This window comes from Polypterus senegalus, chromosome 2 (genome assembly GCF_016835505.1).
Source record: "Polypterus senegalus isolate Bchr_013 chromosome 2, ASM1683550v1, whole genome shotgun sequence".
Lineage (NCBI taxonomy): Eukaryota > Metazoa > Chordata > Cladistia > Polypteriformes > Polypteridae > Polypterus > Polypterus senegalus.
In genome coordinates, this window is record NC_053155.1 from 201,517,106 (window position 1) to 201,530,831 (window position 13,726).

Below are 13,726 nucleotides of genomic sequence, written 5' to 3' on the forward strand. Positions count from 1 at the left end.
GCCGACAGTGGCATCATACCACCGAAATAAGTACCAAATTTCAGCCTTCTACCTACACGGGAAGTTGGAGAATTAGTGACGTTGGAAAGTTTATTATGGTGGCTGACAGTGGCGTCATACCACCGAAATAAGTATGTACATTGGTTTCAGTTAGTGCAGGGAAGCCGCCTACCAAATTTCGTGAAGATGGGGCCATGAATAAGAAAGTTCAATATGGCGGACGTTGTTGACCGTTATGACCGTTACGCATAGAATTTTAAAATTAAACCTGCTTAACTTTTGTAAGTAAGCTGTAAGGAATGGGCCTGCCAAATTTCAGCCTTCTACCTACACGGGAAGTTGGAGAATTAGTGACGTTTGGAAAATTCAATATGGCGGCCGACAGTGGCATCATACCACCAAATAAGTACATACATCGGTTTTGGTTAGCGCAGGGAAGCCACCTACCAAATTTCGTGAAGATGGGGTCAGCCTTCTACCTACACGGAAGTTTGAAAATTGGTGACGTTGGAAAGTTCAATATGGCGGCCGACAGTGGCGTCATACCATTGAAATAAGTAAGTACATCGGTTTCGGTTAGCGCAGGGAAGACGCCTACCAAATTTCGTGAAGATGGGGCCATAAATAAGAAAGTTCAACATGGCGGATGTTGTCGAACGTTATCGACCATTATGACCGTTACGCGTAGAATTTCGAAATGAAACCTGCTTAACTTTTGTAAGTAAGCTGTAAGGAATAAGCCTGCCAAATTTCAGCTTTCTACCTACATGGGAAGTTGGAGAATTAGTGATGAGTCAGTGAGTGAGTGAGTGAGTGAGTGAGTGAGTGAGGGCTTTGCCTTTTATTATTATAGATATATATATATATATCATATAATATATGAATGACCTCCAAAGAGCGCTGAGACTTTTGATATCATGAACGTGTCTGCAAAAACTGTAGTCTGCTGCCCTGCAAAAGTCGAGCAGCCAGCGCACGTGCTTCTGCCTTAAGTCAAAGTGAGCACTTTTAATTTTTTTCATCCTCCCCCTGCGCTATAGCCCAGACAAGTGCAAACACGGGACCCCTTTTCTACACCACGGCAAAATAATATTAAGGCGATTCACACTTTCTTTTGCACGTATACGATTATGAGGTCCTCAACTCGGATTATGAAGACACGCACATGAGTGGAGGACTGACAGTGCCATCACAGCCGATTAAGGGCAGGGACGTCTCACCAGTCTACATAAGACCCACCGCGACTGTCCCCAAAAGGCGATCATATCGTCAGCAAACAGATCTCTCTATACTATATAAAAGAAAAAGGCAACTTTCCTTTCTTTACACCTTTTTTCCTTTTATCCCAAACCAAAGCCTTTCTCTCTTAACACTGCAGAGGACACAAAACTAATTTTCTTTAAATGCCGGTAAGGCACATTACCAGAGGCACAAATTTGAACGTTCACATAGAAAATGTCATTTCTATACCACAGCCGTCGTGTAGCGCCTTTCAAAAGGGATCTACTACCGAGAGATGATCCATATACATTTTAGCTGCTGTTAGTTCTACTTACCTGTTGTGTTACACAGTCTTTAAAATGTAGTTTACCCGCAACCACTCCAGTAGTGCTCAATGTACCTGTACTTCTTAAAAGCGTTAATGTTTTACTGTTTAATAACTTATAGACTATATTTTATTATTTTTCCCTTGCACTCAGTGACCAAAACTATACACACACATATAGACACATACAAACATACACACAAGTATATGTATGTGTATATATGTATGTATGTATATATATATATATATATAAACACACACCCCTATCTACATTATATATATATATATATATATATATATATATACACACACACACATACATACATACATACACACATATATATAATTTGTGTGTGTGTATGTATGTGTGTGTGTATATATGATGTAGATAGGTATGTATATATATATGTGTATATGTAGATATGTATATAGATATGAAGATATGTATGTGTATATATATGTATATATATATGTATGTGTGTGTGTGTGTGTGTGTGTGTGTGTGTGTGTATGACAGCAGCAATCCAAGCTGTGAGAAAACAGTAAAAAGGAGGCGTGTCAGATGTCGTGGTACATTTTCTGATGCAGCTAGATGAAAAAAACTTTGTGACGCTGCCGCCAAATACACAAAACAATTACTTTGACAATCATGTTATGTTATTTTCAAAATGTTTCCTTTTCTTTCTCTTTCCTTCTTTAACACACTACTTCTCCGCTGCCAACCGCGGGTATATATATATATATACAACACTCATATCAATGACAAAACAATTACATTAACAATCATGTTACGTTATTTTTTAAATTTTTCCTTTTCTTTTTCGTACCTTCTTTAACACACTATTTCTCTGCTGCAAAGCGAGGGTATTTTGCTATATATATATATATATATATAATATAATGTGTGTGTGTGTATGTATGTGTATATATATATGTGTGTGTGTATATATACAGTATGTACAGTATATCTATCTGTATGTATGTATATATGTATGTGTGTGTATATATATATGAATATATATGTAGATGTTTATATGTATATATCTATAGATATGTGTATGTGTGGTGTGAACTTGGCCCGGACACAGACAGGCGGACATCTTGTTAAAACACCACCACACGTTTATTTACAGAATTATTTACAATAATTTGGTCACCCAGACCCAAATAATGGTCACTCAGACCCAGTTCAAAGTGCACAACCCCAAACAGTCCTGGCCACAAATGCCTTTCTTCGGGCCGCCTCCACTCTCTCCTGCCTCGTCCTTCTTCCACCCGACTCTAGCCTCGAATTAATGGAGACGGCCCCTTTTATAGAGGACCCGGATGAGCTCCAGGTGTTCCCGGCAATCTTCTTCTGGCCACGCCCCAGTGTGGCGGAAGTGCCGGCTGTCCTCCCGGCTGCTCTCCGGGCGCCGTCATAAATCTTCCCCCCAGCACTTCCTGGTGTGGCGGAAGTGCTGGGGTAACAGGTCCCAAGGCACTGGGGTGCCTCCTGGCGGTGACCACGGGCCCCTACAGGGAAAGGCTTCCATGCCCTTGACCCGTGGCCCCCAAAGCAACCCGGAAGGCAAACCCCACGTGATCCAGGCAGGGCTCTGACCCTCTTCCGGTCCCTCCTGGCGTCCCGGCCGGGTAATGGCCCCTGGCATCCCTGACAGTGGATATGTGTACAATATATGTAGATATGTATATATGTCTATGTATAAATGCTTATATATGTGTGTGTCTGTGTGTGTGTGTATATATATATATATATATATATATATGACAGCAACACTCATATCAATGACAAAACAATTACATTAACAATCATGTTACGTTATTTTTTAAATTTTTCCTTTTCTTTTTCATAACTTCTTTAACACACTACTTCTCCGCTGTGAAGTGCGGGTATTCTGCTAGTCTATACTAATAAAAGACAAAGCCCTCACTGACTCACTCACTCATTGACTCACTGACTCACTGACTCACTCACTCACTCACTCACTCACTCACTCACTCACTCACTCATCACTAATTCTCCACCTTTCTGTGTAGGTAGAAGGCTGAAATTTGGCAGGCTTATTCCTTATAGCTTACTTACAAAAGTTAAGCAGGTTTCATTTCGAAATTCTCAACGTAACGGTTATAACGGTCAACAACGTCCTCCATGTTGAACTTTCTTATTTATGACCCCATCTTCACGAAATTTGGTAGGCAGCTTCCCTGCGCTAACTGAAACTGATGTACACACTTATTTCGGTGGTATGACACCACTGTCGGCCGCCATATTGAACTTTCCAACGTCACTAATTCACCAACTTCCTGTGTAGGTAGAAGGCTGAAATTTGGCACGCTCATTCCTTACAGCTTACTTACAAAAGTTAAGCAGGTTGCAGTTCGAAATTCTACGCGTAACGGTCATAACGGTCGACAACGTCCGCCATGTTGAACTTTCTTATTTTTGGCCCCATCTTCACGAAATTTGGTAGACGGCTTTCCTGCGCTAACCGAAACCAATGTACGTACTTATTTCGGTGATATGACGCCACTGTCAGCCGCAATCTTGAACTTTCCAACGGTCTTTGTTACTTATGGGCCCATCTTCAAGATATTTGGTACGTGTGTTCCCAACACTAACTGAATGAATCCTACTTAAGTACATATATACGTCCATAGCCTGCAGCTCAGTCACCGTGTGAGGTGGCATTGGGTCCCCCATCCCAACGCCTCCCACGTTGTTGGCTGCCTGCCTATATAAGGCCGTCCATCGCTTCAGTCTCTACATTTCCTTCCTTGCTTCGCCATGGGATTCACGTCTCCCTGCTGATAACTGCAGCCTTTTTATTTAATCCACTGCTTCTATGCTGTTTTATTGTTCATTTATTATGATTATAGTTATTCTGTAGGTATTTTAGACTTACTTTACATTGTTCAGGTACCAATTTCCTTTATCATTCCTACAGTACCCCCATTAACATGTCTATCGAGGTGATCACCATCGATCAAAGAACTGTCACTTACTGAGTTTATTCCATGCACTGGAGATGGCACCTGCCTTTTCCAAACTCTGTGTTACATATTGCACTCCCATATCAGGCTCACTCTTGATATCCGTGGGAACATTGTGTCTTATGTATTGAATGACTGGAACAGGTTCAAGGTGTGGACTGATGACGGTACAGGAGATAATTATACTACACAGGAGCACTAGAAGAGTGAAATGCTTAAGCCCTTCACCTATGGTTCTGCATGTGAGTTGATGGCTTCCCTCGGTTTAAAAAGGTTTAATTTTCTTCTTAATAAAAATTTTAAGGCAGTACTTCGCCGCTGCGAAGCGCGGGTATTTTGCTAGTTCAATATATAAGTGAAATCCTCAGCCTATCAGCTTTTGAAAGAGCCCTTACATACAGCATTACACTGGAGTAAATCGATGGTGAGGAATGTAAATGAGAAACCAATTCTAGTGTCATTGGATCTGTGTGACTTTAGTTGTTGTTGCTAAACAAATGGGGCCTTTCTTGGTGTATGTCAAATAATTTTCACAATTTAGACATTAATACAAAGAAGTTAATACTTTATTTGTACATACTGCTGTAATGAGAAAAAGTTTTTTTAGTTTATTAATTCCAAGTGTATCTTGTAGGCATCTAACTGCCTGTGTGAAATGTCTGGCTTGAAAGCCCCATATGTTTGTTAGAAGAGCTGTTAAATTGGTTATATGTCTCGTTGTCTTGGACATTCTTGAGGTCACTCAAGTTCAAATAGGCAGGAAGCTACATTGTAAAACACTTTTGGTTTTCAGTACTGCTTTATACTGCTTTTGCATATTCATATGTAAATGAAATGTTTATTTCTTAAAGTGTCATGGGCATTTTTCTTTTGTCCTAAGACATACAGTACAGTATTTACTGTTCTTCTGGTTATTTAATGATAGCCAAAACTGCAAATCATATTGTATGGTTTTACTTTACATACAGAATTTTTTGATAGTGATATTACAATTTTATTTGTTGTCATTTTTATACACAGTGCAATTCATTACACAAGATGTATAAAAGCTGAAATAATGTATAGAACACAAGTGTTGACTGAAGAGTGTGTCCCCTTTCAAAACAATACAACCTTACATATTAATTCTGATCATTTGAGAACTTTCTGTAGTTGTTCTTAACACAGTTTGTGTTACTTTTTATGGTGTTTGGACGGTTATTCCAATATTTATGACAATAAGGATAACAACCAAAATTAAAGTTTTGGTAAAAACAGTTAGGTTCTGCACCTTATTGTGATGTAATATGCACACAATATAATTTATTCTCCTGATGTAAAAATTCTGAAAGTGAAATATTTTGTCTTTGTTAAATGGAACATGAAATTTAAGTTAACTATGGTAGGTTATAGATAATTAAATCAAAGCTGAAGAAAATAGCCAAAGTAGAAGATCATTTTAGTGGGGTATAATATTGTGAGTGAAAAATGTATTGGCAAATTATTTATAATCTGCATTTTCCCCTTTTATAATGCTCATAATTTCATTATTTTGTGTGTGGTTTTTAAAACTTATCCTATATATTTTGATTGCTACATAAAATCATTGCATGTCGGGTGTATCTCATAGCATCTACTGGATTGTAGAGTTTGCTCATAATCTTTTAAATTCACTTGTTATTTAGAAAGAGGACACAACCACGTTGAACTAGCTTTGACTGGCACGGGTCTTCCTGTAATACTGATGGCCACTCCAGCACCACCTTATGATTTTAAGGAATGCTACATGGGTGAGCAAGTCGACATTCAATGCTCTCTTCAGAACCAATCACTTTTGCTTCCTGTCCTCTACAGTTCCCGGAAAACTGCAAATTTTAGTATCTTTCCTTCAAAAGGCAAAATAAATCCTGGAATGCAACAGGTATGACATTGTTTTTTTCCTTTTTATTTGTTGATGTAATCTCAGAACTGGTTCAGGGAGAATACTTATAATTCCTACTTTATATTTCTTCTTGGTAAAGTATAAAATGTCAAATGAATAAACTATTTTAACTGCCATTAAAACTGATGGAAATGCAATTTATTGTTTTGTGCATTGTGTTGTGTTGCAATTAAATGCTTTTGTTTACCTGCATAAATGGAATCCTCTTTAATAAAACCACTGTGTGCGTCCAGGTGTCCGTGTGTGTGTCTTCTGGTGAAGTGCGCATGCGCGGGGCCACACGACACATGTTCAGTCTGTTCCTGTGCATTCCCTATGTGTGCAGAGAGAGAGACACACACAGCTGCGTGCGCGAGAGAGACAGACACAAACACACACACACAGACTGGCACGCGCGAGACAGACACACTCACAGACTGGCACGCGCGAGACAGACACACACACAGACTGGCACGTGCGAGACAGACACACACACAGACTGGCACACGCGAGACAAACACACACACACAGAGGTGCGCGCGAGACAGACACACACACAAACACAGAGGCGCGTGCGAGAGACAGATAGACACGCACGAGACAGACACACACACATACACACAGGCGAGAGGGACACACACACACAGACACAGAGGCGCGCGCTTAAGAGATACCCACACACACGAGAGAGTGTGTCTATTAACTTGTACTTATTTAGTCACTAACCATCAGGAAATAAGTAAATACTAATACATGGAGAAATGAGAGCATAAATTAATAATAATCTTATGACACATTGTCGTTCCCACAACTGAGTAAACAGCACAGATTTGCTTCAATACCAGCCTGGTTAGTGTTTTGTTTAGTGTGCTTATTTTATCCCTTGCTAATATGTTTTTTGCAAGTGGTTTCGTCTCACATCCAAAATATTTTCAGGTTAAGTTGGTGAGTGACTCTAAACTGGCCTGGTTAGATAGGATGGATATACGAAAAGGAGTGTCACCTTTGATAAACTGCCACTCTGGTCAGTGCGGATTCCTGCTTTGTACCTTATGCTTCAGGGATAGACTGTGGATCTTGATGCTTCTCTATGGGAAAAGCATGTTAGCTAAATTAATGAATTAATTTAATGCATAAATCCAAAAGATCTTTGACTGGAAGAAGAGAAAACAAGTTTAGTGAGACAGCAGTTAGTACGTAGCATTACTATGAAATAAACAGAATTTAACATTTTTACATTATTATGGTTCTGTTGCACTGGTGACTGATTTTTTGTGATTTTCTACATATTCATTTCACTGACTGTTTGACACAACACAAATGTTAATTGAAAAGAGTATTGTATTAGCACATAATATTGTTCAAAATTGAAGTAGCACAAACATGCAGCGTCTATTGTAGCCTCTACACACCTGGAATTCCTTCTGTGTGGAGATTTCAAATTCTCACATGCAGCATGTGTTAGATTGACTAATGATGTTAAAATTGATTTGTTATTTGTGACTGTGCCCTGTGAAAGACTAGCATCATGGGTTCATTACTTATACTAATTGTTGCTGAGACAGCCCATGGATCTTTGCAAAACTCTGAACTAGTGAAAACAGGTTTGTAAAGTGGCTGGATGAATTGAATAAATTTACTGTTTTGTTCATAGTATTACACTTGTTGCAAAGCATTTTGTTCTTTTTTTTTAATTAGGATGTTGTGCTTTCGTTTGTCCCTCACCAAGCTGGAACTTTCAAAGTTAATCAGCTTATAGATATATTTGGTCCAGTTGCATTGCCAAGTAATAATTCAGTACATCTGAAATCAAGACCCTTCCATCAGATTAGTCTGAGTTTTACTGGAGTCTGCAAGCCAACAGCTAAACAAATGGTTGCCAAGTTTAACCCTGGTAGGTGCCTTTATTCGTCTAAAGATTTTTTTTATGTGCTGTTATTTTTCATTCAGATTAATGTATATCCAATTTTATTTGTATGTTTAGGCATAAAATCATCATTCACTAATGAAAGTGGACAATTTTTTGAGGTGAATTCTGAACAGCTGAGGAATTATAATAGTTCAGCTCGAATGGCACTATTATGTGCAACAAAAACTGGAATTCACACTCACAGAAGAAGTAAGAGTCTAGAAAAAAATGTGCTAGTGTCATTTCCTGATGATCGTGCAACCAGTATAAAGCAATCGTCTAGGAATGAGTTGTACAGGTAAGTAATTGTCAAGTTTGAAAAGTATAGAGAGCTTTCAAGTTTAGTTTTAAATGTCAATTGCAATAAAAGGTACAGTATGTAATGAAGAAAATTACCATTTTAAATACCTGTGCTGCTTTGAAACAGTCTCAGGTATTATTAATGTGCTTTTATTGACAAAAAAGACAAAAGAAAATTATTTTATATTGTATTATACTGGAACTTTTGACAAGTGCAATACGTAAGATGATCTGCCTTGGCAACCCCTAACGGGAGCAGCCGAAAGAAGAGGAAGAAGAAGAAGAAGAAGAAGAAGATTTATAGATGAGTTTTAATAGTAGAAGTAGTAGGTGGTATTACCCTCCTTCTTTCCTCTCTGTAGAACTGTCATTTTCTCTCTGTGCTTCGGTGGGTTTCATGTGGAAATTCCTGTTATTTCCCACATTACAAATACATGCTTTACATTTAATTCTACTTCTAGGGTTGCCACAGTGGATCATCTGTTTCCTTATCTTTCTGTCCTCTGCATCTTGCTCTATTACATCCATCACCTGCATGTCCTCTCTCGCCACATCCATTAACCTTCTCTTAGGCCTTCCTCTTTTCCTCATGTCTGGCAGCTCCATCCTTAGCATCCTCATGCAGTATGTTTGTATGCTTTGTGATGGACTGAGGACTGCTTCTTGTGTTGTATTGCCAAGTATGTTAAGCTCAGGCTCCCTGTGTCCATGCAGTGGATGAGCAGGTTTAGAAGGGTAATAAATAGAGTATTATATACAGTAGACTATTCTTTCAGATGACATACAGAAATATTGTAACTAACAACAACAACCTTCCACAAGTGCATATTTTTCAGTTATGCAATATCATGTGATTTTGTATGTAGTTTTTAAGTATGAGCGCTGACATCTGTGGCTCAGGTAAGTACCGTACTTGCTACTTGAATCCATCATCAAACATCACAGATATCTAACAAAGGATGAGTAATTGTTTTGGGCCCTGCTGTAAATAATTAGTTTAAGGGTTACTGCAACCTTTAAATAACTCTGCTATAAGCCCCAGTGGGCAAGCTTTAAAGGAGTAGTCCACTTAAAAATTTAAATTTTTATATCTTTTACCCATTCTACATTGTTTATAGTGATTGCTGAAAAAATAATAATCTCATGTTTTATTGGAGAATAAATATTAAAAAGTTTATTATACAGGGTCCTACATGGTGACCCAGCTTTGAACTATATCAAATACTATCAAAATGTCCATGAAAAAAATCTAAGATTGTATTATTTTGTGTTTTGTATAATTCAAAGGTCAGGTATCCAGTCATATTCTCACAATACCTCAAATACATGTATGTTTACTAAAATATTGTTAAACTACTTCTAGAAAATCATCTTGTGCTTTACACTGAAGTTTTTGAATGAAAACACTATCAGGTAGAAAGAATGCTTCATATTTGTGCATATCCAAGATGTTTCAACAGGCAGGTCAGTTCTCTTGTGTAGTGTAGTCACCTAAAGTGAAAAAAATGTCCATTTTGAAGGATTTATTGCCAATTGGAAAGAATTTTGTTTTTCTGTAGTTTACCTTTAAGGTGTTTTGCTTTTCCTGAACTTAATTTCTACAAGGCACATTTTTGAATGTCCAAGCTGAACAGTGAATTTACAATGAATTAAATCTCATCCATGTAAAAATGATAAATAAGCCCAAAGATATGAATTACAGTAATCCCTCGCTATATCGCGCTTTGACTTTCACGGTTTCGCTCTATCGCGGATTTTATATGAAAGCATAACTAAATATATAACGCGGATTTTTCGCTGCTTCGCGGGTTCTGCAGACAATGTGTCTTTTTTACTTCCTGTATATGCTTCCTCAGTTGGTTTGCCCAGTTGATTTCATACAAGAGACGCTATTGGCGGATGACTGAGAAGCTAACCAATCAGAGCACGCAGTTAAGTTCCTGCCTGCTGAATGCGGTGTTAACCAGGAAGTCTCGTCTCGCTCATTCAGCATCAACGTGTTTCGCTGTGTAAAGAGTTGTGCTCTTTTGTGTTTATCTTTGTGCATAGTCAAGTCCTTCATTATGGCTCCAAAACGATCTGCTACTGCTTCAGGGGCCGTGCCCAAGCGCAAACGGAAGATGTTAACGATTGACGAAAAGGTAAACGTTTTGGATTTGTTGAAGGCTACGATTCTTTTTATTTAAAAAGTAGGAAAGGAATATAAGATCTACGGCCGCAGTGTCCTTTTAACCAGGGTGCAAAACAAGTTGTAAGTGGATGTAATAAGGCAGTAGTCTGGATGGAATCTGCTTTAGGGATTTGGATTGAAGACTGCCAGAAGAAGAACAACGGCAGTGCTACACAATCGCCTGAAGTGGCTCCTTTAAGGGCTGTAACGCTCTCCTTTGTTGTGCAGTAAAATAAAACTCATTGTTATCGGACAAGTCATCGTGTCATTGTTGGTGAGTAACCATAATTAATTTTCTACTTACAGTACTTAGTACATGTACGTACGTTTAGTGTCACTGTACACACATTTACTGTATACTATTTTTCTTGCATTGTACGTATTTATTGCTGGTGGCATGTCTATCGTAATGGCTGTAACATGTGATATCGGAGACACTCAATATCTTTAAAATAATATTTAGGTTTTACTGTATATAAACAGTGTGTTTATATACATAATTTCAATGAATCTTACCTAATATCTAAGAGAATACAAAGGGATTATGCTGTATAACTCTGCGGGGAATATTTATAAACAGTGTGGGAGAGTTTATAAGGGCTTAAAATATATAAAAATAACCATAGAAACATATGGTTTCTACTTCGCGGATTTTCACCTATCGCGGGGGGGTCTGGAACGCAACCCCCGCGATCGAGGAGGGATTACTGTATATGTCTTAAGTGGATGCATACTGATACAAATAAACAGGGTGAAAAGACAGATCCTAGCAGATCTTCTTGTGTGAGTGATGCTAAGTTGCTCCTTTAGCTGCGACGACCTACAAATGTTTATCTAGCAGTGATGTTAGACAACTGTGTTCCAAATACACCTAGGATGCTTTCCATTATGAGCGAAACAGCAGAGTTTCATTTTGCTTACAGATAATGCACTGGTGAAATGCGAAAATCAGTCAACTGAGATTTTGGAGTTTGCAAAAAAGTGCACTGTAAAAGTCATTCCATTGTTGAAATTGCTTTTTCCTTCCTCATCAGCCCTCCAGTGCTGTCCTGATCTTCAAAGCCTACTTTCATTCAGCTCCAGGCACTGTAATCTTCTTTTTGCAATCCCTAACAGTTCTGTCGGTTTCACCTCAAACCATTTATTTTGGGTCAGAGGTAACTGCATCTATGCTCACTTTCGCCAAATGCATCAGCCAGTCTAAACCAGGATTCTGGATACTTCCTAATGGATTTTGGGGGCAGTGAAGCATCTCTGATGTGCTTGCAAGTACATTAGCCTTGCTCTCCTTTTCTACCTTCTGCAAAAGAATTAATTTTGCTGTGTTTTTGCACATGGAGAAAAAGATTTCAAATGCGATAAAAATATATATGACAATGGTGCAGATTCAGATTTCGGCTAAATACAATTTGTTTTGCAAATTTTCTTTGCAAAGACAAAGTCTACATTTTGCTACAAGTTTGGTTCCTAGCAAATTGTTTTTACCATCACTACTGGATGCTATTAAGTAAACCATTAGTTAGTTGCATTGGAGTAGCTGGATATCTGTGAATGGTGTATTGGGATTACTACAACACTTTGAAGAGGAAAGAATGAAACACTGAATGATAACTGGGGTCAGGACCATACTTGTTAATGATTGTCTTACAGAAGCAATTTTTAAATTTGTTGTTACAGAGGTAGTATTTAGGGATATATTTATTATTTTCATGAGACCGGGGGCTGCAGTATTAGATAAAGGCAGACTTTGAAGTTTGGGTGAGAATGGAATTCAATACATGGGTGACAGACCTAAGTTTACAGAACAGGTTACTGGTGGATGAAATTAGAGGAATTCTGTGAAAGAAGCTAAAGAGAAAAGAAAGACAGGGTGAAATATAACATGATAATTAACTAAGATCAATAGAAATGTTTAGAGTGTTTTGTAAGATTTCCAATAAAGCTAAGCTATAGGATATTTGTGAATTTTAATTTGTAGCATTTGACTTAATTTTACTCAAACTCTCACTTTGCTTTCCTTTGAAGAATAAACAGACAAAAATAAAGCAGATCATAATTTTTTAAAAGTTATATTTGTAACTTGAAATTATTTGCTTATAGGTGCCTTTTCATCCATCCATTTTCTAACCCGCTGAATCCGAACACAGGGTCACGGGGGTCTGCTGGACCCAATCCCAGCCAACACAGGGCACAAGGCAGGAACCAATCCTGAGCAGGGTGCCAACCCACCGCAGGACACGCACAAACACACCCACACACCAAGCACACACTAGGGCCAATTCAGAATCGCCAATCCACCTAACCTGCATGTCTTTGGATTGTGGGAGGAAACCGGAGTGCCGGAGGAAACCCACGCAGACACGGGAGAACATGCAAACTCCACGCAGGGAGGACCCAGGAAGCGAACCCAGGTCTCCTAACTGCGAGGCAGCAGCGCTACCACTGCGCCACCGTGCCGCCCTAGGTGCCTTTTAAAATAAGAAAATAATATATATTACTGAGTACAGTTAAATTGTAGAATCAATCTCTCTCTTCCAGACCTCTGTGATGACATTAATGCAAAACCTTTCAAAGTTCTCCGTGTGTTAGTAACTGAAAACAAAAACTAAGAATATTTTTGTTTTTGGATTGCAATGAAAATCTGCAACTCTTGCAGACATACATGGGGTCAAGTGGAAAATCTTGACGATTTAGTATAAAGTAAGAAATAAACAATATTTCCCTTTCCTACTACTACTTTGTGACATATGAAAATATATTTGTATTATACAGTACATATGGGGCTCAACATTATATCAGTATCTTTCAATTTTATTGAATTAGCATATAGATTGAGTACATCAGCAATATAAATGAAACTACACCATGGTTATTCACATCCGAGAATTTCAATTATGTGCTAAAATT

General features: G+C 38.3%; 1 protein-coding gene across 1 annotated transcript in view; it reads left to right on the forward strand.

Moving 5' to 3' along the window:
- The window catches only part of LOC120524451 (cilia- and flagella-associated protein 47-like), a 644,864-nt gene that overhangs the window by 35,619 nt on the left and 595,519 nt on the right, over positions 1-13,726 (forward strand). The window contains exons 8-10 of the mRNA XM_039746304.1: positions 6,205-6,440; positions 8,139-8,334; positions 8,425-8,647. Of these exons, the coding sequence (XP_039602238.1) occupies positions 6,205-6,440; positions 8,139-8,334; positions 8,425-8,647 (655 nt within the window). The remainder of the gene's footprint in view (positions 1-6,204; positions 6,441-8,138; positions 8,335-8,424; positions 8,648-13,726) is intronic.